Source organism: Paroedura picta, chromosome 1, assembly GCF_049243985.1.
Source record: "Paroedura picta isolate Pp20150507F chromosome 1, Ppicta_v3.0, whole genome shotgun sequence".
Classification (NCBI taxonomy): domain Eukaryota; kingdom Metazoa; phylum Chordata; class Lepidosauria; order Squamata; family Gekkonidae; genus Paroedura; species Paroedura picta.
Window position 1 is genome coordinate 102220519 of NC_135369.1, and position 27200 is coordinate 102247718.

The 27200-nt window shown below is 43.1% G+C and overlaps 2 protein-coding genes and 1 long non-coding RNA gene across 10 annotated transcripts in view; 1 reads left to right on the forward strand and 2 right to left on the reverse strand.

Moving 5' to 3' along the window:
* ADGB (androglobin) overlaps positions 1-2610 on the reverse strand; it is a 133174-nt gene extending 130564 nt beyond the window's left edge. For 2 of the 7 annotated variants that reach the window (XM_077350512.1, XM_077350477.1), the window contains exon 1: positions 2133-2303. In XM_077350512.1, the coding sequence (XP_077206627.1) occupies positions 2133-2206 (74 nt within the window). In that variant the 5' untranslated portion in view covers positions 2207-2303. Of the gene's footprint in view, positions 1-1816 lie in introns of all 7 variants that reach the window. The other 5 variants (XM_077350486.1, XM_077350503.1, XM_077350532.1 and 2 more) reach the window with 5 other exon arrangements.
* On the forward strand, positions 2462-20023 carry LOC143843852 (uncharacterized). Of its 2 annotated transcripts, none has more exons than XR_013233715.1 (3): positions 2462-2730; positions 7818-8033; positions 19591-20023. It is a non-coding gene; the product is annotated as an uncharacterized LOC143843852 (long non-coding RNA). The 2 variants fall into 2 exon arrangements; XR_013233716.1 differs by having other exon boundaries at positions 7818-7951; positions 19591-20016.
* On the reverse strand, positions 6149-26955 carry RAB32 (RAB32, member RAS oncogene family). Its single transcript, XM_077350541.1, has 3 exons — positions 26133-26955; positions 10105-10382; positions 6149-7887 (listed from the first exon to the last, which is right to left on the reverse strand). Exons 1-3 carry the CDS (start codon positions 26368-26370, stop codon positions 7738-7740), a joined length of 666 nt encoding a protein of 221 aa, XP_077206656.1. The 5' UTR covers positions 26371-26955; the 3' UTR covers positions 6149-7737.
* Positions 26956-27200: the final 245 nt, after the last annotated feature.

Here is a 27200-nt window from a genome sequence, read left to right on the forward strand (position 1 = left end):
AGAACTTTGTGTGATTTTAAATCAACACCAAAGATGATAATATCTGTAGCTGCTGAAAGTTGAGCTATTTCTGTGCAGTATAATTAAGTCTCAAAGGGATCCACATAAGAAAGCATCCTGGTGTAAGTATACACCCAGAAGTCCCTGGAGACTGCTGTGTCATCTCTTCTTCTAGTTTATTGAATATAGATAGATAGATAGATAGATAGATAGATAGATAGATAGATAGATAGATAGATAGATAGATAGATAGATAGATAGACAGACAGACAGACAGACAGACAGACAGACAGACAGACAGACAGACAGATTTCAGCAGAAAGGATGACAATCCAGAACTCTTTATTCTTTGTATTTGAAGTGTGAATGCACACAAAAGTTTATAGTTTGAATAAAATGGTGTTGGACTTGACAGTGCCAGAAGACTGAAGCATTGTTCTGCTGCCTCAGACCAATATGGCGACCCACCTAGATCTATCTCAGATTCTCAATTTACAAGCACTTACCCATCACTCCAGTTCTTCCATATCTGGAATCAATTTAACCTTTCAGTAAGGGGACAGCATGTCTCCAACAAATACATCTCCAGCTGTTTCAAAATATAAGACTTGAGGTCCATGGAGACCTGCTTTTGATTTCTAACCTTTAAGGGCCAGCTAGATTACCTTTGGGCGACCTTTCCCCACTTCTAGTATTCAGACGTTTGCCTCTGGGACCTCAAGACTTCATTTACTGCACATTCAACATGAAGTCACAAAGGAATTATTTTATAACTTTGCTAGTGATCATCATGTGTTCATGAACAGTGAGAGGAGAGAAAGGGGGTTTTGAATGAAATAATACATCCTTGTGTCACTTTGGAATCATATTCTGTTTAATTTTATGATTGACCCAACGGAGACAGAACCTACCCTTCGTATTTTACAAGTTCCCCACAACAGAAAAAGCTGCAAATGTGGCAAACCCAGCCGCTGCTGTCCGTTTCAAGGAAAAAGACTTGACTACTATACAAGTTCTGCAGCTTTCTCTGCCTCTGACTTAAAATTTGTGCTATCACAGAAATCTTCCTAAGTTTTATTGAAGCAAAACACAACTTTGTAGGGAAGCTTTATTGATGGCAGAAAAACTATTTTACATTTTTGAGAAACAGAATCAACTGGGGGGGGGATATGGAAACTTGGATACTGTGTTGGATTTAGAGCAGGTAGACCCCAGTTTTAATCCTTATTCAGCATTGTGACAAGTTATTATTATTCAGGGAGACACACTTCATGGTGAGAGAATAAAGTAAACACGGAGAGGAGTGAGGAAGAAAAGGAACCTTAACTATCAATAACTTTCAAAATTACAATGTCCTGAACTCTAGAATGCAAGTGGCAAAATACAAGGGGAAAAAAAGAGTTCGGGGTGTCAGCAGGAAAGGGTCTGTGAGGGTGACAAGCAGTCAATTTCCTTGCAGCAAAGATACAGATGGATACTGTATTTAAGAACACAGAATTTCAACCAAGTGCACAATCACATTATCAGATTTGGAAATCCCTTCTGCAGATACAAAAAGAGGTTCATTGGCAACCTTTCAGCCACTACAGGTGCTCAAATGCCTAGCATAAAACAGGCAGATTCTACTGTGACCGACTGCAATTCTTGTAAATGGCCAGTGTTTATCTTGTATATTTCTTGGATTTGCATTCACTGTTACCCTTTGTCCCCTTTGCATTTCAGAGTCTTTTTAAGCCCACCGTTCACACTCTACCCTCCGCCCGTCCCCACCCTGCCTGCACACGGAGGTTTCCTTTTATGCCTCTGATGAGCTTACCGTACAATAAATCGGTCATGGATGGGCTTCCTTGCATTTATTTATTTGGTAAGCACACGACGCGTGCAGGGGCCCTATCACTGCGCCCCACCTTCCGGGGCCAGGTCCTCATCCTAAAAACAGGCGCCGAGGCTCAGAGAGAGCCTGGAAAAGGAACTTCGGAGAGAGTTGCGAAGGGCGAAGGGGCGGGAGGGGACCGAGACAGAACGGAACGCTCCTGGCGGCGGCGGCGGCGGCGCGCGAGGCAGGGAGGTCTGCGCCTGCAGAGCGGGGAAGGGACCGGGAAGGCGAAGCCCGCCGAGGACGAGCGCCTTACTCTTTAGCGGTGAGGCCGGTCTGAAGGACGTTGTTGCTCTTCACCAGCTCCTTCTTTTTAGTTAACTTCGACATCGCCGGCTCCTCCGCGGCGCTTCCAGGGCGCAACTGCTCCCTTCCCTCCCTCCCTCTCTCCCTCTCTCGAGCAGCCGCGTTCTCTCCGTTGCTAAGACGCGCTCCTCAGCGGGCTTGGCCGTAGAGGTAAGGCGAAACTGCTGGCTGGGACCCAGCCTCAACTTCCGGGGAACTGTGGCTTGGGCGCTCCCATAGAGATGTGGTGGGAAAGAAAGCGGGCCTTTTCAGGCACCTCCTGCTCGAACTCGGACTCCCACTCCGCTCACTTCCAGTTAAGAGTAACTCGGAATTTTCAACCATGGGAAAGAACGGCGACGGAGCGACTCCATTGGGCACGGAAAGGAAGGAAAATACCAGGGTGCCACCCGTGGTATATAGCAGACTGTGCCTCTTGATTCGAAGCCTGTAGTTTCCGGTTAGGACAGGAACGCAGAGCTGTCGCGCCTAGGAGCGGGCGGGCAGAGGCGCTGCAGTCGGTGCGGGAGGGGAGTTTCGCCTTTGTTGAGGCGTGCGCTGAATCCTGGGTGAGAACTTCTTCCAGCATGCCTCTTTCACGTGATGGGCACAGCGCTCCTGTGCCTATGAGTTCCGCTATGGCCAATAGGTTATAGGTTTGCCGACCTCCAGCGAGGCCCTGGAATTACAGTATTTGCTGGCCTATAAGACTACTTTCCCCCCCTGAAAAACATGCCTCCAAGTGGGGGGGGGGTCGCCCTGTACGCCGGGTGCACTTCAGTTGGGATAGACATAGCTGCCCATAGTGGCCCATAGTACTGTATTTTGAGTGGAAATGTTGGGGGGTCGTCTTATACGCCGGCCAATAGGGTACAACTAATCTCCAAACGACAGGCTCAGGTCCTTTGGAGGAAATGGCTGCTCTGAAGGTGGGTTCAATGATATCACACCCCACAAAGCCCACTCTCCGGGCTGCGTCCCAAAACCTCCAGGAATTGCCACGGGTTGTTGGTCATCCCTGCTGTACTCACAGCCCTTCACCCCGGGGCTAGGGTTGCCAACCTTCAGGTGGTGGCTGGAGACCTAGGATTACAGCTGATCCCCAAACAAGGCTATTCACAAGGGAAGGAGTGTGGGTTTAACTCCCCCCCCCCAAAAAAAAAGATTAAATAAAAGAAATACAAAAAGCCATTCAAACAATGAAAAACTAGTGGTACAAAATAGGAAAAAAATTAAGAGTAAGAAGTTGTTCCAGGAAGGTTCTCAAATGTATTGTTAACCCACATGTACCTTTAAAAAAAAAACCTCTGCACAGGCCTGTCCGCAAGTGATAGTTAACCTGGAGAAAATGGCTGCATTAAAAAGCAAACCCTATGGCATGCTCCACTGAAGTCCCCCCCTTCAAATCCTATCCTATCCTCTGGCAGCATTTTTAAGCCCACAGATGGCAAAGCCTACCTGGGGCAGAGTAGCCACCCAGAAAATTCCCAACATGCTGATGGCCTATGAACTGCACCCCCACCACCAATGGACTCAGAGCCACCCCAGTCCAAGGAGAGGCTGCATCTGACCTGAACTCACCTTGCTGACAAGTGACCCACACTTGGCTCCACTAGCAAACCACCCCAGCAGTTTGGCAAGCACATCCTGCTTGAGCTGACCAGGTATGCTCTACATCCCTTGTGTGGTGAATGTGTGACTAGGCATGGTGTTTCCCCTCAAACTCCATCATGGAATTGCTCCACTATTTGTGCATCTTGATTTTAGCACTCTATGCTTCCAGGAAGTTTACAAAGGAGGGTTCAGTAACTCACACCTTGAAATCCTAAAATACAAAAATTAAAACCGGAACTACCACAACAGTACCAACAGCACACCATCCAGTGATTTGATTGTTTTTTATGTTATATTAATGCTGAATGTTTTACTGCTTTTAGGAATTAAATGTTGTTGCATTGAAATGTTGGAAACTGCCCTGAGCTAGCTATGCTGGAAGGGGTGGAGAATAAATCACACAAAATAAATAAAACAAATAAACTTTGCTCACAGTGGGTCCAGCTGGGCAAAAAGGCAGGATATAAATGTTAGGAATGAATAACCATTCTGCATTTAAGTGATTGATTACAAATGGTTTAAGGAAATAGAACAGATGATTAATCACATTTGAGGAGGATAAAGGAAGTTAATGTGTTTTGGAATAGTTAGAGGCAATTTACCTCATTTTGGTTGTGTAACTAATGTGTCCAGCCCCCTTCTTTATAGTTGTAGTCTAGCACATCATGTACCATATGCACCATAATTGCCACTACAATAGGAAATGTGTAGTAATATAAGAAAAACCCTATGGAACCAGTTCACATGAGCCATATGATTCAGCATTATATTTATTTCTCTGTACATTGTCTGACCATAACTTACTAATTACCATTTGATTCCCAAGTTCTAGTATTCAGGAATATAGCAGTCATTTTTTGGTCCAATGGCCCATATTCAGTAGCTCCACTCAAAAATGGAAGTCTTCCGGTAACACAAGAGCCACTTAATGTAGAGGAAGGCTGAGCAAAATAGTCATGGGTTTTTTTCATCGTATCATACAGTTTCATAAGGCTCACATTGTGCAGTATTAACCTTTTCCGCCTCTCCTTTCAGCAACTGTGCTCCAACCTCTATTTTTTCCTTTTGTTTGCTGGCTTTATTGCTCCTTTCTACTTCTACTTTACTCTTCCTTCCTTTAGAAGGATTATACACTGTATTCCAAATTTACTCATTATACAACTGTACTATGACACTATTTTATTATCAATCTCTAAAATTAGATTTCAGCGTTGAATAAATACTGGTAATCAAAAAAGGATCTAGAACAGCGGTCCCCAACCCCCTTGTCCGGGGACCGGGACCAATCCGTGGATCAGTCGGTACTGGGCCGCGGCTCCTCCTCCTCCCTGGCTCAGGGGCTGCCCTGCCACTCTGCCGCCGGCTCACCTTTAGTACTCTCTGGCGGCCGCCATGGCTGGGGATCCCCCTTGGCCTGGCACTGCGCAGCTACTGCTGGCAGCTCCCACAGTGGGTGGTGGGAAGTCAGGGGTGTCGGCGGGAAAGCAAGTGGAGCAGGTGCTCAGGCAGCGGCGTCCCTCGACAAAAGACTCCCCCCCCCCCCTGGGCCTCAGTAAAATCATCAAGCGTTGACCGGTCCCCAGTGATAAAAAGGTTGGGGACCACTGATCTAGAATATTGTTGCATACTATAGTACTAACTGCATAGAAGGCTCAGTGCTGGGTCCTGGAATATATGACAACGTAAACGGTTTACACCTTAAAAGACATCTCTAGAATTCTTTCACCAATTTTGGCAGAAGCATGCTTAAGAGACCTTTCCTATGCTACTGTGATTTGTATTTACCTTCTACTCCTTGCTTGCTACTCTTTGTAGCCTGCCATCTTCCTACTTGTATGGGTATACAGGGGACAGAACCTTTGTCAGTGAACGCAAAGAAAAACATGACATTTGTAGAGGCAATGTGAAGAAGCACCATTTGTTAGTCCCCTACGCCAAGCAGTGAGGGCACTAACTAAGGAAGGGTCAAATGTCAGCCTCCTGTTACTAATACATCAGCTTCCAGATGCCACAGAAGACTGCAAGGCAAGCACATGGACAAAAATATTTATACAAAATAAAGAGCATACTGAAAAGCCAATTTAAAAATGCTGAATAGTGGGAGGGTGAGAGCAGTGCAGATTTCAGCATGTTAAACTAACGATCCACTATTCATTCTTGAAAGAAAAAAGTCTTCTGAGTGCAAGTCAAAACAGAAGGGAGTTTTTAAAAAATCAACAATGGTACAAAATCATCATATCTAATGTTTGGCCCCATCTGTGGATATCTAAATAGGTGTGCCAAGGTCACAATGACACTAAACAGATTTTTGTGCAAGGAAGATAGAAAGAAACAAACATTTGTGTTATCTACATTACAAAGATTATCAAAGTATTCATCTTTTCAAATCTCAATATTTATTTTTCATTCTTTTCTGAAAGAAAACATTTGATCTTTAAAAACCAAAAGTGTTACCTGTGCTCAGTTCTTCCCAAAGTGTTCTAAAAGCATTCAAAATATTTGAGTTGATAGACATTTTGGAGCTGTTAAGGAAGTTAGAAGTGTTCATGACTTCAACAAGATTAGCACAGGTTAGAATGGGGGGGAGTAAAGCAGATGCTTGCTGGGTCTGTTCTTAAGTGGCAATGTGCTTTAATGTACCTTATAAAAACTTTAGATATGTGCATATGCACAATAAAAACACTTCTTACATCAGAAAACAAATGTAATTATGGACCCATAACAAGGATTTGTGACCCAGTTTAAGCCTTAAGAATGTTGGGCCAAAACAAATTTTTTTTTAATTTCATGGCAGCTAGTTTACTATGGCAGACCAAGTGCTGAGGATGACATAATTTTCCAAGTAGTATAGGCTGGGATGTACTGTGAGTGTCTCTAGGATTTTTCCCCCCAGAAGGGGTATCCCAAATAATTATAAGCACTATCAGCAAGTAGTAAACATAACTTTTTCAGGAACACAATTAATACTCCACACCATTTTCCTACTATTACAGCATTCTGGATTACATACAGATTTTCAAGTTGTACTGGCACATGAAATGTAACTACCTTATCAAGTCCTTGTGTTAAAAACAGTTGAAACTGACAGCAAGAGGACTGCATTAGTACTAATAGCTACAAACTACAAGACTAGAAACAACTTTCTATGTCTGCCTCTGGTTTCCTAAAACAGTCTAATCAATGCTATTATTCAACTCCAAACTATCGTAACTATTTAGCCAGAGATTATACCTGTGCTGTAATTGGTCTTTAAAAGGCTTAGATATGCAGACTAAGATTCCTTAAACTTTCTAGGATACTTGCAGAACTCAGAAATGAGTTAGTAACTTATCATCAGATGGGAAATGTCAACAACTGTCCCTTCCAGCAGCTTCAGGTTCATTCCAAAGAATTAGTCTTTTACTGCATTTGAAGTATACCATAAATCAGGAACATGTGCTACTATACATCAATATTATAATATTCAGAATCTGTCAACTTTGGCTGTTAAGCATCTAAGGATATCGTTTTGTGGTCTTGGTGCCAAATAAAGAAGTTGGTATTGAAGACAACAGCAGACAAGTATCAGATTGTTACATATATTAAAAGAACTTGATGGAAAATGAATATCAGAATGAGCACTTTCATTCAGGCCATCATTCCCCTTTGATTTATGAAACTGCACGGCACAGAAGAAAATACTAAGGCTGAGTCTCTCATACCAATGTCTGACTACTCCTTGATGAATAATTACCCTGTTTTTGTGGCCATCTTTTGATTGTGCTAGACAGTTCTGGTTCATAACAAAATGAAAACATAACAAAATTATTTGAACTCCTACTTAACTGGGGGGGGGGGATAAGTGTGTAAACACCTTGGACTGTGACCAATATCCCACTCAAGTTGTTGTGATTCAGCACCATGGCAGCTGCCAGAAGAGAGGAGCCACTCTCATTGTATGCCAATGACGCATTACAGTCCTATTAACAGCACTGTGATTTACTTTCTGCTTTCAGTGGATCTGAGTCCAGCTTTATTTTCCCTACATCATTCTCTTCACTAGGGAAGGTTTTGAGATTTGCAAGGATGTGCTCCACCAGGAACCGAGCAGCTTCATCAATGTTGATATCGTCCTGAAGAAATCAAAAGAGAAAAAGTTAATGATTTTCATCCCTGCTGTACGGAAGAATCCAGACGGTACAAACCATCTTCTCTATGGTACACACTGTGTACAGCTGTGCTTCGTAAAAGGTTAAGTGGGACAATTTAGAACTGTGTGGTATGTAGCTTAACATTTAGGATTATGAATCAAGTACATAATTATTATTTCTATACTTTGTGCAGCACGTGTAGACAGCAACTTCACTTTTAAGAGGTGATGTGCTAAATTCCCCAACATTTAGCTGGAAGTACTAAGTGAGGCTCAAGGGGTAAGTAAAGTGCCCTTAAAAAGATTTCAATGACATTTTACTTTAATTTACCTTAATAGGTAAGATTATTACCTTAATATTCTTCTACTTTGGGGTCATTTAGGGCTTTATTTCACAATGTGATCCCATCTAGCAATTAGGTAATATGAATGAGGACAGGAGGTGAGGTTCACTTGGCATCGGAAAATTACCATATACTACATGTGGACGAAGCATAAAGCAATCCTACCAAGCTTGCCTGACTCTCCATCATGCTGTTCTGCCATTTTAATGCATGCCATAGCTGTGGATAGGATCTTCCCCCAAGTCCAGCTCTACTCAGACACATGCCTCAGTGTAGCTGTTCTCCACCTGCGTTATATTAGGTTCAATAGGATGTATATCTAAATCAGGGGTAGTCAAACTGCGGCCCTCCAGATGTCCACTGACTACAATACCCATAAGCCCCTGCCAGCAAATGCTGGCAGGGGCTTCTGGAAATTGTAGTCCATGGACATCTGGAGGGCCACAGTTTGACTACCCCTGATCTTAAACATCCAATCTGTTAAGCATTGAGCCAATGCCTTTTGTCTTTCCGAGTCCTTCCACAAGTGGTTTAACTGAATGTGCTGTGTTTCAAATTAGTACTGTCTACATGCCACATGTGTGCTTATTCACCAATCTATAGTTGTTTCCCTTAAGAGAACATCCCAAGCAATCAGACTGATTTTATCAGAGAATGCTGTACCATCCAGATATATTTTCCGCTGCATATCTGAAGCAAATAGGAAGTTAAGTGATGTTACCATACTTTTAAGAAGCACAGTAGAGATCTCTACTAATACTTGCTGTTTCAGACCATGTGCTCATTAACGAAGAACCATAGCATGGACTACCAATCAGGACTAATGGTCTTTTCTACTGATCTTATAATTGTCTATTCTTCTCTATCCTTATGACTGAACACAGGACCAGCACATATTAAATATATACATGGTAAGAAGATAAACACCTACTAACTAGAGATCCACATAGGAAGCATGTTAGTAAAAGGGGAAAAATTGAGTGAAGGTATCTGAAAAACATAATTCAAATTAACTTACTGCACTTATGCAATCCCTTTTAAACAAAGCCATTAAGATTTTACCCAATAAAATCAGAGTCCAGTAGCACCTTTAAGACCAACAAAGATTTATTCAAGGCGTGAGCTTTCAAGTGCAAGCACCCTTCGTCACTCAAAATCTCACACACTCGAAAACTCACACCTTGAATAAATCTTTGTTGGTCTTAAAGGTGCTACTGGACTCTGATTTTATTGTGCTACTTCAGACCAACACAGCTACCCATTTGAACCTAAGATTTTACCCAACAATTGTTCTACTTAAATGCAAATGCAAAATGGTACAGGTACTAATCAGAAGACTTCTTTCCTTCTTGTTTTAACATTTGAGATCTTAGTATCGCCCTTTCATATCAACATTATTCCAAAGGTTTATCTGCTTAGTCAAGAATGCAAACATACAGAATTAAAAATTATGGGCTAGTAAAATTTGTGAACATATCAGTAAGATTGTGCTACTACACACAGGCATGTTTGTTTCTTAAAGGTAAAGGTATCCCCTGTGCAAGCACTGGGTCATGTCTGACCCTTGGGGTGACGCCCTCTAGCATTTTCATGGCAGACTCAATACGGGGTGGTTTGCCAGTGCCTTCCCCAGTCCTTACCGTTTACCCCCCAGCAAGCTGGGTACTCATTTTACCGACCTCGGAAGGATGGAAGGCTGAGTCAACCTTGAGCCGGCTGCTGGGATTGAACTCCCAACCTCATGGGCAAAGCTTTCAGACGGCTGCCTTACCACTCTGCGCCACAAGAGGCTCTTTGTTTCTTACAGATGATTTAAAGTTAGCTTAAGTCTCCCTCCAATTTTAGAAAATTCTTACCTTTGCAGAGGTTTCAAACCACCCAACAAAACCACCATCTTTACAGAACTGATCCATTGAGGAAGGATTCTGCCCTCCATCTCTTTTCTGGTCACATTTGTTGGCAAGGAGAACTGCAGGGATTGGGTTACCATTTGGGAGAAGCACTTTACTGTCCAAATCATGTTTCCACTTGCAAACTGCATCAAATGTTGAGCCTCTTGTAACATCAAAGACAACAAGAGCACCTACAGCTTCTTTATAGTACACTCTGGTCATATTACCAAAACGCTCTTGACCTGTAAAATGAGAAAGAATATTATAGTAGATATAGAACTTATGCAAGCACTCCTAATTTAGTGATGAAGGCACATGTGTTTTCCCATTTATATGAATACATAATCAAGGTATGTGCCTGAAAATGCTAATCGGAATTCTGCAATTTATGTGCATCTGTCAAAATATGCATTGGCTCTTATAGCATTCTGTTATTGAACTAGAAATGGAATAGAACTGATTGAATGCAGCCCCATGAAATTTTGAACAGCTGCATAATTCAATAGAACCTGAAATTTCTAGCAAGTTCCCCTATATAACAGGGCACACTAGCCTGCTGAGATTTTATTGGTATAACCTGCTGTAGTCTGTATCACAACCGCAAGAAACTCCTAACACCAGCAAATTCAAGAGGCTCTGAATGCTTGCATTTGCATATGAACCCAAAGCTCTGCAGTGTCATAGAATCAGAGTCCTCGAGGGCCATCTAGTCCAACTCCCTGCAGAATGCAGGAATTCACAACTATCTGCCCACTCATAAAGACCCCAATTCCATGTTCAGGTTATACTCACCCCCTCAAAAAAAGCCAGAATCCTGGCCAGTCTGGTCTGGAGGAAATTCATTTCCCAAACTGAAAGTGGCAATTGGCATTTCCCTTGGTATGTAAGAAAGGGCCACAAGAGTCAAGCATGGACACAATCCTTTCGGCCCAACCACATACAATCTGCCTAAATTCACAGAAGCAGCATTTCTGTGAGATGGCTATATAGCCTCTGCTTAAAAACTTCCAAGGAAGGAGAACACACCACCTCCCGAGGAAGCCTGTTCTACTAATGAACCGCTCTATCAGGAACTTCTGGATGTTAAACTGAATTTTTTAAAATTAATTTAATCCCATTGGTTCTGGTCCTACCCCCTGGGACAACAGAAAAGTACACTCCATTCTCTATGTGGCAGCCTTTCAAGTATTTGAAGATTACTATCATATCACCTCTTAGTCATCTTCTCTCCAGGCTAAACAGACCAAGCTCTCACAACCTTTTCTCATATGTCTTGGTCTCCAAACCTCTCACCATTTTCATTGCCCTCCCCTGGACATGCAAGAATGGACCACAAGAGCCAGGCTAAATGGACCAGGATCCCTCAACCTTTCCTTGTATGACTTGATCTCCAGTTTCTCTACATCTTTCTCTAGTTGTGGTGCCCAAAACTGAACACAGTACTCCATGTGAGGTCTTACCAGAGTGGAGTAGAGTGGTAACATCACCTTGTATGATCTGAACACTATACTTCTTTTGATACATCCCAAAATCCCATTTTCCTTTTTAACCACTAAGTTATACTGCTGACTCATGTTCAGTCTACAAAGACCCCTAAATTCTTTCTGCACATACTACTGCCAAGACTGGACTACCCCATCCTATATTTATACATTTAATTTGCCCTTCTTAAATGCAGAACTTTACATTTTTCACAATTAAGATTCATTTTAGGCCAGTTTTCCAACCTGTCAAGATCATCCTGTATCCTGATTCTGCTTTCTGCTGTGCTTGCAACCCCTCCCAGCTTAGTATCATCTGCAAAATTAATAAGTACTCCCTCTATTCCTTCATCCAAATCATTTATGAGTATGTTGAACACATGGCCCAGGACATATTCCTGAGGCATTCTTTAATACTTTGAGACCTAGAGGTCCGTTCACAGATTTAACACTTGGCATAATAGGGATCCAACTCTATGTGAAAATTGATCCTTTCTGTTCCACAATAATGGAATATCCCCAAAATCTACCATTGGACCTATGCCACATCAATAGTTATTCTCATAACTGAGTTCTTAATGAACTGTGCCAAAAAGGTATTAATTGGTTAGTGTAATCATCTATTGTAATATGAATCAACTTTATTCTGAATGACAGGTACAAGTAAAATTTAGAGATTTATAACATGAATTCCAAAATGCTCAACAATATTCAACCATCAAGTAAAGCAAAACAGAAGTCCCGTGGCACCCATGTATTTATTGTAAGGCATCCAGAGATTATATATATGAAGTCAGAGCTCATTTCTTCATATGCAATGGAAACAAATACATGTATTTATTGTAAGGCATCCAGAGATTATATAACAACAAAAAGAGAGTCCAATAGGCCAACAAATATTTATTCAAGGCGTAAACTTTCGAATGCATGCACTCTTCTTCAGACTAAATGAACAACCATCATAAATGTAGAGATATAAAGTGATTTATATATATATATATATATTTCAAAATAAAACCCATGTGACAACCCTACAATGCACCACTATCCGACTACAGCAAACAGGACTGCTGTACTGAAAATAAACCAACCAAGCCTGGTAACTAACATGTATCATGGTTTGAATTTGTTTATCTGCAAAACCAAGGTATCCTAGATTAAGGCACTTAAAAAAAAAAGAGTAGCCTTCCAGCTTGCTGAGAACAAGAGCTCTGCAGAGAAATGAAGGGGTTACTGAGCTATTACGACACAGAGCATATCTTCCACTCTCTGAGAAGTGTTCTTAGGGGATTCAGACAATCAAACGACCTAATGCCCTTGGGATAAGAGTTCTCCAAAAGGTTTCCTTCATGGTCTCTCTGACCAGATTTATATAATGTAGTCTGCCTTAGTATGAGATAGTTAAATGATCCATGTTTACATTAAGGATCACAATGGAATTTTTGGAGGGGAAAAAACAGGGGTGTATATACTTAGTGCTTACGAAATAAAACAAGTTATTCTACTTTTGGTCTGTCCATGTGAATAAGAGATTTCTGGAAAATACCTAACAGTTTTAGGGGTGGAGTCAGGTGAGGGATGGGACCTCAGCAGGGTCCCTCCAGAGCAGCCATTTGTCCAGGGGAACAGATCTTGGCCATCTGGAGATCAACTGTGTAAATCTTTAGGTGCCCCTTGGGGGCTGGCATCTATTACTGGTGTGTCCTGATAACCAGGTCACTTCTCTGTTATCACAGAATCCAATGAGGACCCGGGGGGGGGGGGGCACTACTGGAGATTCCAAAGTTTTAATAGGACAGCAGAGACGTGACTAGCCCAGAGTAGAGATAACAAAAATAAATCAAGAAGCAGTTAAAGCATATTACCTTTAATAAATTATAGATGCTAAGCACCTTTTAAAAAGCAACTGAGGGTACTACCAAAAGCTGATAATTTCTGATATAATTATGAATGATATGTTATCAACAGTCACTACCCAGTACCAGTATTTGAAAGACGTCTACATAAAAAGAATTTATGTCTGCATAAAATTTATAACAGCTATTATGATCACTAGTCAGGAATCCTCTTTCACAACTTATTTTCTGTAATGTGTCATGCATCTCATCATACCTGGCAGGCTTACACATATGCACTATGTTAATAGCTAGTTGCCTGTCAGCACACAAGAACAAACAGCAAGGTATGAAGCTAGACTGTCTTAGTACAGCCCTTCACAAGCGATACTTATTACCTGTCTACCTTTTACTCCTCTTTATCCCCCCCCTCTGTAAAAAAGCTAACACTGCATTTTGTTATTGCAAAAGCACAAGCCAAAATTAGCATTGCTTATGTTGACGAAGGCAGAATTACTAGTGTTCAATTTAGGATCCTTTAATCTTCCAAAGGAAGCACATCTCTTCCCAGACTGGGTACATTATTTATATACTCAGAAAGGTAAACAATTTACTAGTCACATAATCTTCTGAATAATTAGTTTTACAATTTATTGGCCTCAGTATCAATAGTTGGGAGGTATCACTTCCACACAGATTATCTGCCCTGGGTTCAGGGCTGGTGGAAAACAGTTTTTACCCTGCTTCTCAATCCCCACATCACTGTGGTACCATATGTACCATAGGAGTTTCCCCAGATATTTGTGATCCTCCTCAAACCTGCTTTCTGTCAAAGCTTTGGGAATATCTCTTCTATATTCTCTAAACAATAAAATCCAAATTGTAAAAGGATGACTTACTCCCTACTTGATTGGCCCTCCATGGCATGGCCCTCCAAGAGGAAACATTCACTTGACTATGGAGGGCCAATCAGGTAGGGGATGCCGCCAGCCACCCAGAGGAAGAATTGGCCACTCTGCCAGACCACGTCCGAAAGGTAAGCCAGCCAGAGAGCAGGGTGGCTGGGAGGAAGAGATAGGCTGGACCACAGGCCAACCACAGGGAGGCCAGTGCAGCCCGTAAGGATACCTGCCCATCAGAGATCCTGGGGTTGGGGGGCAGAGGCCAGGAAATGACTGCCCAGTGGTAGGATGGGGCCCACAGCAGCCTGGTCATCCAACTTCAGGAGTCCTGGAAAGACATGCAAACGTCCACCCAGACCCAAACGAGCCCGTCACTGGCCAGCTAGATCCAGGGGGCAGGAAGGTCCTGCATAGAATCATAGAGTTGGAAGGGGCCATACAGGCCATCTAGTCCAACCCCCTGCTCAACACAGGATCAGCCCTAAGCATCCTAAAGCATCCAAGAAAAGTGTGTATCCAACCTTTGCTTGAAGACTGCCAGTGAGGGAGTTTACCACCTCCTTAGGCAGCCTATTCTACTGCTGAACTACTCTGTGAAAAATATTTTCCTGATATCTAGCCTATATTGTTGTACTTGTAGTTTAAACCCATTACTGAGTGTCCTCTGCAGCCAACAGAAACAGCATCCTGCCCTCCTCCAAATGACAACCTTTCAAATACTTAAAGAGGGCTATCATGTCCCCTCTCAACCTCCTTTTCTCCAGGCTGAACATTCCCAAGTCCCTCAACCTATCTTCATAGGGCTTGGTCCCTTGGCCCCAGATCATCTTCGTCGCTCTCCTCTGTACCCTTTCAATTTTATCTACGTCCTTCTTGAAGTGAGACCTCCAGAACTGCACACAGTACTCCAGGTGTGGTCTGACCGGTGCCGTATACAATGGGACTATGCCATCTTGTGATTTTGATGTGATCCGCATACATCCACCCCACTTCAAATGAGCCTGCAGCTGCCTCTGCATCATCCATCTGGGTCTGGGGAGCAGAAAGGCCATGGAAACACCCATCCCAGCCCGAACAGGCCTGTCATGGACTGTGCCCACACCAGTCTCCAGAGGCCTCTCTGCAGCCCACCCTGTACTGGGGCAGCAGCAGGAGGCCCCCAAAATACTGTGTGCTAGGCCAACCAAGCCCACGCCAGCCTCCAGAGGAGCCCAGGACAACGGGGAGGCAAGGGGAAGGATTGAGGGCATAATGGCCCAATCCCAAGCAACAAGGCCTTCCTTTCCTGCCTTCTGCCTTTCTTTCACCCTTCCTCTTTTTTCTGATTTCTGTCTGTTTTTCTGCCTGTCTCATATCTTTCTCATTTTTTCTACCTTTCATTCTCTCTCCATCTATCCTTTCCCTAACTTCCTTTCTTTCTGCCTTTTTCTAGTTTGAACATATTAAAGGCAAGAATTACCCTGAATTCTTCAACTATCAGTGCTATCACCTCATTGTTAGAAGTCTAATACAAATTCATTTTCAATTTAGGGAAGTTTTATTTATTTATTAAAATATTTGTTTTCTACCTTTCTTTGTGAGTCAAGGTGGTTTACAATTCCAAATTTAAAAATAGACCTGGCACACCCCATTAAAAGGCCTAGCATATTAAAAGTAAAAATACTGAAGGTCCCCCCCCCCAGCCTGTTTTATAGGGCAGGAGCCACTATAGAAAAAATATAGGCTGTGACAGATGCTGGGCGGGGGGTTACTTTAAGCAAAGGACCAGGTGGTAGGCATAAAAACACCCCAAAATTCGCAATTATTAACATTGCTTTGGGGTTTCAGAACTCAATAGAACTTCCTTATTACAATACTTGTATGATGCTAAAACACAAAATACATGTGCTTTGTTCAAGGTTTATAGCTGTTATGATTTTGGAAGTTAAATCTAAATCCTTGTAGGATAACAGTTCTGTCATCTGAACCGGGCAAGGCCATTTCACCAAAAAAGAGGAAAGGGTGCAGAAAGCAGACGCCCGGAGCAGCAAGGTATACGACAGTTTCTCTCACCCTTCTGGTGTTCACTGCAACAAGAAAATTTAACCATTGCACAAGACATTGTATCAAAGCATTCCAAAGTGCAAAAAGCCACAGCAATGATTAAAGAGAATTATATAGGATGCCAAATTAAACTTCAAAAGGATTCAGCCAAAAGAAAAAATATGGCAACAACTTTACATATAAACCAACCTGCTTTAAAATAAACCCATCCCTTACATTTGTATTCAAGAACACAACATAAATTGAGACCGATAGCATCTTTAAGTGCTACTTCAGACCAACACGGCTACCCACTTGAATCTATTTGTATTCAAGGTCATTCACCATTTCTTGATTTCCTAATTCTGATTTGCTCTAAGGGAAGCCCAGTCCGTTTCAGAATACCCAGCCTTTTACATGGCCAACGTGAGATCAACTTTTTGTATCCGTCCCATTTGTCAGAAAGTAAGAGCTTCTGCTGATTCCAGAAATTTCAGGAATTACAAATGTATGGTGCTGCAATGAAAAAATATTACCAGTAGAACTGTGTGGTTTTGCTTCCTGCAGACACTAGCAAAAAGGATTGCCCTTCTGAAGACTGGGTAAGGACTGCTTTTTTATAAAGCTATCCTACACCTAGGGTTGCCAAATTCCTGGAGGTTTAGAGATGGGGCCAAGAGAACTGGGGTTTGGGGAGGGTATAATGCAGGGGTAGTCAAACTGTGGCCCTCCAGATGTCCATGGACTACAATTCCCAGAAGGCTTCTGGGAATTGTAGTCCATGGACATCTGGAGGGCCGCAGTTTGATTACCCCTGGTATAATGCCTCAATGGAGTATAATGCCATAGATTTCACCCTCCAAAACAGCCATTTTCTCCAGGATCTCTTTAGTCTGGAGAACAGTAGGAATTCCAGGCCCCACCTACAGCTTGTCAACCCAACCTTCATGACTGTATCTGAAAGGCACAACCACATGGGCTAACTGTATGGGCTTTCCCACAGGATCAGCACTCGCCATATATGAAATGCTCCAAAAATAATCCCATGTTTATAATGCAATCCAAAAAACACTTTCTTGGAAATGATCCCCACGAGGGAGATGCTGTAGTAAAGAATCTAAGCATGCAGAAAGTCTCCATTTCAATCCCCAGCATTTCCAGTTTCAACTAGACTCTGGACAGTTGCTGCTGGCCTGAGTAGACAATACTGTCCTTAATCGGCCAAAGCATGAGAAAGCAACATGCATTCAGATGAACAGACTTGAGCACTATTCTAAACAGATCTGCTTAGGATGGCACTGTTAGACAGGAGCTGGAAACATGTTTTGATGCAATGCATTTGTATATGACTTATCTCCAAGGCAACCAGAAAAACGTTGGTGGGCAGGCAGATACAAGCAGTATACTTTCAATCACTATTCTCTGCGGCACACATTTTCTGTAATTACAGTTTGTATGGCATTAATAACCACCTGAAACTTTTTTAAAAGATCAGAAAGATAATACTTAACCATCACTTAAACCTGGATTCACATTTGGAATATCTTGTCTGCTTGGGAAACTGTTGCCTCTATAGAATACTGCCTCACCCCACCCCTCACCTGGCCTTTAGAACACATCCCCTACCACTCAAAAGTCCAAGGCAGGAAGGACAGAGAATGTTTTTAAAAGACACATAATTCATTCCTTAAAACCAACTTCTGCCTTACTGCTGTTTCAGATCTCTAATCTTCAGAGCAATTAAGTTCCTCCTTCAGAGGAGAAGAGTGTAACAAGATATTTACACAGAACAATATTTCAGTTATATTAACTAATTTACTAGAGGCAGCTTCAAAATAAATCTCTTAATTTTCCTGCCTAAGAAAATATTGGAAGATTTACATTCCAGAGGCTTTCCATCATGGTATTTTGCAGGGTAAGTACCAACTACAATGTTGCTATCTACATCCAGAAGAGTGACAGAAAAAACAGGGAAAACCAATCTGATGTATTTAAAGCCAAAGTCACTTACATAACATGCCTACCAGAAACAGAAATGTTATCTAAAACCTCCATGAAGCAGTGCCTTAAGTGTTTTTAAAAGACACACAAAAACCATGCTGATGTTTTTAAAAACAAGCTAAAATGCCACTATGGAACCTTTCCCCCCCATCAAAACCCACACGTAGTTTTATATATTAAAAACAATTCTGATTCAGTCCAGAGATCTGTATTTCCTTTTTAAAACCATGCCCCAAATTCTCATTTTTGGCCCTGTATGCCCATTTAGTTACACCAAGCTATGAAAATAGCCATTTGAAAAATAAAATGAATGACTATCACATGGGTAAGTCAATGCATCACATCCTTTCATGAAAGGACAAACACAAAAGTTGTTACTATAACGCATCTAGTGTTTTGAGACTTCTACTGATAGATCAGGCTTTCTCAACCTTTTTTACTGTTGAGAAACCCCTGGAACATTCTTCACATTTTGAGAAACCCTAGATCAGTGGTCCCCAACCTTTCTGAGGTTGGGGACCGGCAGGGCATCGGGGCGCAGTCCGCAGCCCGCGCGGGCCACGCCCACGCTTCGGCTGCGCCCACGCATCGGGCCGCACCTGTGGGCCGCGCCCACAGGGGCGCGGCCGGACCTGATTCCCTCTCCCCGCCCTCACGCAGTAAGAAGCTTCCCAGGCCGCAAGCTTGCGGCCTGGGAAGTTTTTTACTGCGGGGGGGCCGGGGAGAGGGAGCCGCGGCCCGGCGCCATGGCCTTCGCGGCCCGGCACTGGGCCGCAGCCCACAGGTTGGGGGCCACTGTCCTAGATCATGCAGAATATGATTTGGAAGCATAGCAGTGCACATGCCCACCCAGAGCCCCTCCTCTTCCCACCCACCCACCCAGGCCCATCATTGGCCACTTTTTTTTTGGGGGGGGGGTTGACATGACCATATGTGATCGTTTCACCCAATAAGTGTTTAATAATTTTTTAAAAACATTTTAAAAATGAATGAACACCAACCAATTTGGGAAACCCTTCCAGGGCCGTAAAGAAACCCCAGGGTTTCATGAAACCCTGGTTGAGAAATCACACAAGGGCAGATTTGCCACAAGACTACATTTGTTCTGAGAGCCGATGGGGCCTTTAAAACTCAGAGCCAAACACTGTAGATACTGAGGTAAGTATGAACAAACTAAATCTGGCTTGTCTTTTTCCCTCTCTTTTCCAGATAACTGGGGGCAAGTATGGAACAGGAAGGCTGCTAGACAGCTTTCAATCTTCTTTTAAGAAGGAAACAAGATATACAAGTGAAAAGAAGTCCAAGATTTAGAAGAATTTCTTTCATACTACGACCAAGCATGAACTCAGCAGGTTAAAAGAACAAAATGGTGGGGGTATAGGAACTGAAATGAACCAAATTGAAGACTCCAAGAGATATTTAACATATTTTATTTAAACGTAGTCGAAATATGCATTTTAATTTGTATAATCACTAAGAAAACAAAAATAAAAATATATAAAACTCAGAGCCAAAAAAAGGGAATTTTTCACTTGGGAATTTACTAGATAATATGGACCTACTTAGGAAAGGTGATTTAGAATATAACAGTCTGAATTCTCTCTTTTCGAATTATACTTCTCCCTGACGGGTACTGGCTCATCACTTCCCACTAGCATATAGAGAATTTAACTTCTTTAACAACCATGTCCAGAAAGCATCCAGAGAGTAGCCAGGCCAGTCTAGTGTAGCAAAAGAGATCGGAAACCAGCAACATTTAGTCTTGCGGATTAACAGTAGCTACATCCCTAATTTACAAGCTTTGCATTCCTCTTCTGCTCTCCTCAAGACACTGCTCGCCCTCCTGCAGCACTGCACTATCTCCTCCTCTTAAAAAACAGGAGGATTTGCCTCTACAAAACGGTCCCACAGTAGGAAGATTTGACAGGCAGCATATTTAGCTCAATGTTACTTTAGGTTGAGGGCAGAGGGAGAGAATGTAGGCAGATAATGGACCTGCAGTAAGAGCTTAAGTTATATGTAGAACAATATCCACTAAGTATCAGGAGAAAATTTTTCATAGAGTAGTTCAGCAGTGGAATTGACTAGAGGTGGTAAGCTTCCCCTCATTGGCAGTCTTCAAGCAGCGGCTGAACAGATACCATATATATTCGCATATAAGCCGAGTTTTCCAGCACTGTTTTTAGCACTTAAAAGACCTCCTCGGGTAATTAACAAAGAGCCTCTTGTGGCACAGAGTGGTAAGGCAGCCGTCTGAAAGCTTTGTCCATGAGGCTGGGAGTTCAATCCCAGCAGCCGGCTCAAGGTTGACTCAGCCTTCCATCCTTCCGAGGTGGGTGAAATGAGTACCCAGCTTGCTGGGGGGTAAACGGTCATGACTGGGGAAGGCACTGGCAAACCACCCCGTATTGAGTCTGCCATGAAAACGCTAGAGGGCGTCACCCCAAGGGTCAGACATGACTCGGTGCTTGCACAGGGGATACCTTTACCTTTACCTTTAATTGATTAACAGCCTGCCCCCAGCCAGCCAATTGCAGCATTGCACCTGCAACCTGAGCTCTTTGCAAGTGAGCTAATTGCTTCCAGCTAACCATTGCCATCTGCAAATATCTTGAAAGCTTATTCTGGCAGCTTGTAGGACATCAATGGTTTGACTGAGGGATTCTGATATTTTTTCCCCTTCTTTTCCTAATCACTTCTTTCCAAACTATTATTTTGGTTTCTGGGGGTGGGGTGAGTTTTGGGGGTGCTTTGGGATTTACTGTTTCAGTGTTTCTTCTTTTATCTGAGAGGCAGCATTGTTTGCCTTTTCTTCTTGGGGTTGCGTTTCTTTTAAAAGTTGATTTTTACAGTTCTTTCTTTCAGTGTTTTGATCTGGGGGCACAGTAGCCCCCAGTTTGGTAGCTTTTGTACTTGTTGTAGTAGGTTGCCAACTTTGGGTACTATTGTTCTATTCTGGTTTGCTGGCCTGGGGGGCACTATTCGGTTCTTCTGTCAGAGCTGGTCTCACAGAGCAGTTCTGTCAGTGCTCTCTCAGGGTGTCTGGCATCAAGAGAGGAAGGGAAGACAATTGTAAGCTGCTTTGAGACTCCTTTGGTTAGTGAAAAGTGAGGTACAAAAACCAACAGCTATTCATCCTCTTGACTTTTCTGTATTTGTTGGGAGGGAGGCTGGATGGGAAAGCCTGTGATGATTGAGCAAGGATTAAGCATTTAGGCCACCCTGTAAATTTACCAGTAGCCTGCTGCATTTCCCACCCTCGGCTTATATGCGAGTTAATAAGTTTGCCCAGATTTTGTGGTAAAATCAAGTGCCTCGTCTTATATGTGGGTCGGCTTATATGCGAGTATATATGGTACTGGATGCTTCAGGCTGATCCTGCATTGAGCATGGAGTGGACTAGATGGCATGGATGGTTACTTCCAACTATATGATTCTGTGATTCTAAGTCTTCCCTTACTTCCTAAACTGTACCTCTGATTATACTCCCTCATCTCCGCAAAGCAGAAAACTCTACACTAATAAGCCCTTCCCAGCAGCATCTGGGTGTCTGCTGACTGAACATGGGCCACTATTATACAGATCTGACCTAACACAGCTAACCACTCCAGAAAGGGGGTTTAGACCCCAGTGTATTAAACAGGCATTTGTCCTACAAAGTTCTGATTGTTATACAGGAGTCACACCAAAGGACCCATTAATCCATAAAAGCAAGCAGCAACGCATGATTTATTCTATTAAGACTTACAGTACAGCACAGAAGTACCCAGTAACAGAAATCCCCGGTAAGGTTTATACTTAAACTCATATCAATCTGTTATGTGGAAATCCCTACTGCCCAAATCCAATGCTGAGAAACTTACAAAATCTTCCAGAATATTTCTGCTGTAGTAATCATTGATACTTCAACCTTCTTATGCATCTACCTGAAATTATTAAGAGTATTTTTAAACAACCGTGTTAATGCCAATCTTTATATCTTCCCTCACCCAGTATTTGACATTCCCTAACTGTAACCTTACAGATCTTATCATGGAACATGAAAATCAAATGAGTCTGAACACAACATAATACAGTATCTGGAGCTTATTCAGCCTCTCTCAACTGTTTAACAGAAGTTAAACATATTAAAATGTTTAACAGGTGTTTAACAGATTTTAAAAATAATCAACTCCCACCCATTCGGGAAACCCTTTGAGGGCTGTCAAGAAATCCCAGAGTTTCACAAAACGCTGGTTGAGAACGCTTATATAAAACCCAATCCCCAGTTTTGAAGACAGGAAAACTATTTTAAAAGTGTCAGAATCATTAATGCATTGCATACACTGGGAACAATATGATATTATAAACTCTAGCTCCTATCAGCTTCTCTGATGACCTAACCTCAAGAGATGTATCAGACAGCCATATAGTAACCTTGAGCACCAAGGAGTTGTTAATTCTAAATGCCACAAGCAGCCTTCACAAAGTAGGTCACAGAGGTAATGTTTATATACTTGAGCTTTTCAGTGTCACCCTAGAGTGGCTTTTTTTGTTAAATATTCCTATGGATTGACAAATAGCTTCTATGAGAATAATGGTCATTCCTTTGAAGAGCACACAAATGTACCAATACCACATTGCAGGTCTAAACTTTGAGAGTTTCTCCAGGAATTTCCCTGTAACCATATAAACAATACCCTGCCTGTGGCTAGCAAGCAGGCATGGTGTTACCTAGCTTTGTTTCTGTCTGGAGATCAGCAGCCTGCTCCCATGTTAACTTTCCATTTCCGCTCCCCACCCCACAGGCTTCGATGGAGTAGAAGCAATCACCCACCCGGTCAAGCTCTCCTTGCTGGCAGTTGCTGGGCAGCAAAATGAAATGGGAGTCTGTGGAGAAGTTACCACTGCACCCCACCCCAGCCTGTTATCCTGACCAACCACTGGGTTTTAAATGACTGTGTTATGAAATGAAGAAGTGGCTTTTATAGCCTGCCTTTCACTACCTGAAGGAATCTCAAAGCAGTTTACAAGCACTTTCCCTTCCTTTCATCTCCCCTCAACAGACACTCTGTGAAGGTGGTGAGGCTGAGAGAGCCCTGACAGAACTGCTCTGTGAGAATAGCTGTAAAAGGACTGTGATTAGCCCAAGGTCACCCAGCTGGTTGAAGATGGAGGAGCAGGGAATTAAACCTGGCTCTCCAGATTAGAGGCCACCAATGGCTCACAATAATATTTGTACCCCTTCAATATATTTTTTTAGTATTTGGTTTATAATAGTTTGTTAACGTAACAGTTTCTAGATAAGATATAGTATTATATGAGGATGCATGCGTGTGTGTTTTTAAGAATTTCAATAATCTGTAATTCCAGATAGGTCTCTATGTTGGCTTGGTGTAGCACAGCTACAGAAAAAGTAAACAATAGGCAAGTAGCACCTGAATAATATTCACTCCAGCACAAGCTTTCACGAGTCAGAACTCACTTCCTCAGGTGCAGAGTACCCAATAAAAGCAGCCAACTTTACATTAGAGTTCAAACATAAGAACAGGCACCTCTTCATTGATGCTTCTTGCTGGCTGACCTGCATACTCCACTTGTGCTTCATCAACATATGCTGGAGTATAGTAACTGTGCCACAAAACACAGTTCTTGACACTTTTAGTATTTGAAGCGGAGAAACAAATCCATGATTAGAGAGATTCAACAATTCTGTAGAACTCTGATATGGAGAACAATAATTGGTACTTCATGCCATCTGTTGCTTCAAACTTCAGAACTAACAGGGGGGATGACTTGGAGGAGGTCAGACATGACCAGAATACATCAATTTTGCCAGTATTTCTGTTGTTTCTCTAGCTAGGAAGACAGCAATTCTGAGCCAAGTCATTTGTGAAAAGGATGTAAAAGCTAAAAACAAAAACTTGCTGTGTTTTTTCTGAACCAACTACTTTTCTGAACCATTAAGAGACCCACAAATCCAAATAGGTACCAAGAAAGAATCTGTATATTTCCATATTTATATGACTAAGGGCAATGACATGTTGTTACATGGCTAACATGGAAGATAGCCTGTATTAAACTATATTGTTTCTTGCAGTTATCACCAGTCATTTTTCTATATCATTAGATTAGAAGATCAGAAATACTGTGGGCAAGAAAAATGCTTGCATGTTGACAACTATTTTGTTAATTCCACTAAGATATGAAAAATATGGAGCTTTATTACCTGCTTTGAATTGCCTACCAAAAAAACACTCACATTTTATACATGCAGTCCTTTACAAGCCTAACAACCTTGTTAAACCAATCATTGCTGAACTCATTTTACATGCCAGAATTTTAAACAGGGTAATAAGGTCATGCATATAAGAGCATGCTATCCAGTAGAGCATTCTTGTCTTAGATAGAAGGAAACCAAATGTAAGGGTGGAGAACAAGTGGCTGGTCCGGCTTACTGAAATGAGTCCCTGGAGAGTCTACAGATAGTAGTTTTTTGTCATTGCAATAATGGTTTAAAAGTGACAATATTAGAAGAAGCAGAGCCTCTTTTGTAACCTGGTTTTTGCTACCTGAAGAAGGCTTCTAGTCATCTTCCTGTCCCCACAACAGATACCCTGTGAGGTGGGTAAGGCTGAGAGAGCTCTGAGAGAACTATTATTGGTCCAATGTTAGCCAGCTGGCTGCAAGTAGAGTAGGGAATTAAACCAGGTTGTCCAAAAGTAGTTCCCCTTCATCTCTCTCTGAAAGATGCACCTGTTGAGTCCCAATGTAGTTTTGCCAGGGGTGGGGGGAGATGAGAATGCCAAGCCCATAACTGAGCCATGGACAGTGTAGCAAGAGGTGGCGGGGGGTGGGGGAAGAAACCCATTTTAGTCATCCATTACCAAATGATTTACAATTCCCATGCCAAAACAATATAAAAGCCTGTACAAAGTCTTAAACACATTTTAATTGCGTCCACTTCCCTTTCAGAAGGCCATGCTTCCCCATAGCAGTGATGAAACTGACAAAAAATTGCCACGTCAAAACTGCTGTTTATAACTGCCATGGAATGGAAGGAAACACTATTTATCGCAAACTGTAAATACCACAGATTATAACACTAGCCTTATTTTAGACATCAGACCACAACAGAACTGAAACTTTGTCAGAAACATGTCAGGAGATAAGACTACATGTTGTTTTGTCACACTAAAGAATGAAGGATCAATGGAGACCTTTCACCTTGAGCATTTGGTAGCTATGCAGCATACAGAAATTCAATAGGAAAAGCATCTGCAATCATGCAAACCCATCAATCACCACCATCAAAGGAAATGAAGACCAACACATTTTTATTCTAGGCATAACCTTTCATGTGCACTTCATCATATAGACACTGAATCTGAAGAAGGGTGCATGCACACGAAAACTTATACACATAATATAACTTGGTTGGTCTTTAAAGGTCCACTGAACTCAAACTTGGTTCGACGGCCTCAGACCAGCAAGGGAACCCACCCGCAAAAGAACTCTTGAATTGCTAACAGTCATGGAGTGGAGACAGGGAACTAGGAACAAAGATTTCGGGTTCAACATTAAGTGAATGAAAACCGGGCTTCGTATTTGCGCAAGAAACGACTGCTTCTGAGCATAGGCTGCGAATTAGCTTCCGCTCGAGTCAGGCGCTCCAGAGATGCCGAGTGCACGAGAGAGCTCTGATCTCGAGCGACTCTCCCCCCCCCCCCGGCCGGCCTGGGCTGTCAGGCCTTCCCCTCGCCCCTCCTCACCGGCGATATCCCACAGCTGCAGCCGCACCAGGGTCTTGCTGTCCCAGTTGAGGACTTTGAGAGCGAAGTCGACGCCGATCGTGGCCCGGTAATGCTGGGAGAAGAGCTGGTGGACGTAGCGCTTGATGATGCTGGTCTTGCCCACGCCCAGCTCCCCGATGACCAGGACCTTGAAGAGATGTTCGCGGCAGTCCCCCGCGCCGGCCGAACCCCCGCTGCTCCTCTCCCCGCCAGCCATTCTCCCGGGGCCCGCTCCCAGTCGCTGCGCTTCCTCTTGCGGGCAAGGCGGGCTGCCGGGAGGGCTTCAGCCACTGGCTTCGTCCCACTTCGGACTTGGGCGGGAAGGTGCCCCTATTGCAGTCGGGATGGGGCGGGGGGGGGGGCGGGAGAAAAGGGGAACCACCTGACTCCAGTCACAGGACGCGGAAACCCTGCAAGTTACAAAACTCCGGCCAAGGGAGGAGGCAGAGCGAAAGAAAGGAGGAGCCGGCTGAGATCAGACTCTGGATCTGCCCTCCGCTCCTTCAGTCCCAGGAAAAGTCCTTTCTTGCCCGCTCCTGAGCTTCCCTTTCTTATAGGGCTGCCTCCAGCGCACTCCTGGCCTATTGGCCCTCCACTTCCGGGAGGCTTTTCTTCCCGAGCCCTGCCCTGCCCCCTGAGGCGGTCTTCCTTTTCGTGATACGAGCTACCCTCGTATCCCCACTTCTCCTGTCTGCATCCAATCCTCGGCCAGTCAAAGGCAAAGTTTTGCAACGCACCGTACTCCCCTCGGAGTGGGGAGGGGGCTACTTTTACCGAACTTCTTTGCAGGCGTCATAGAAACTAAAGGGGGAGAGAGAGAGACGCCTCCTGCTTTTGTACGGTTTTGTTCGCCCCACCCTCCATTTTCGTTGCGCTGCAATTCTTTTACACTGCCCTCTCTGGTAGAAGCCGTTGTCGGAGCGTTTGTGCATAGGAAACACAATAAAGAAACACCTGTGCCCTCACTCCCTCAACCTTTCTGTTTGGATTAGCAATAGAACGTGTGCCTGCCCTGGATCTCGCGAGGGGAAGGCTTGCCGTAATTGG

Coding starts and splice junctions, on each gene's coding strand:
- RAB32 (XM_077350541.1), bottom strand. CDS start 26,370: ATGGCTGGCGGGGAGAGGAGCAGCGGGGGTTCGGCCGGCGCGGGGGAC. Junction 10,383..26,132: donor GCAGCTGTGGGATATCGCCG/GTGAGGAGGGGC, acceptor CTCATTTTACAG/GTCAAGAGCGTTTTGGTAAT. Junction 7,888..10,104: donor GGTTTGAAACCTCTGCAAAG/GTAAGAATTTTC, acceptor TGATTTCTTCAG/GACGATATCAACATTGATGA.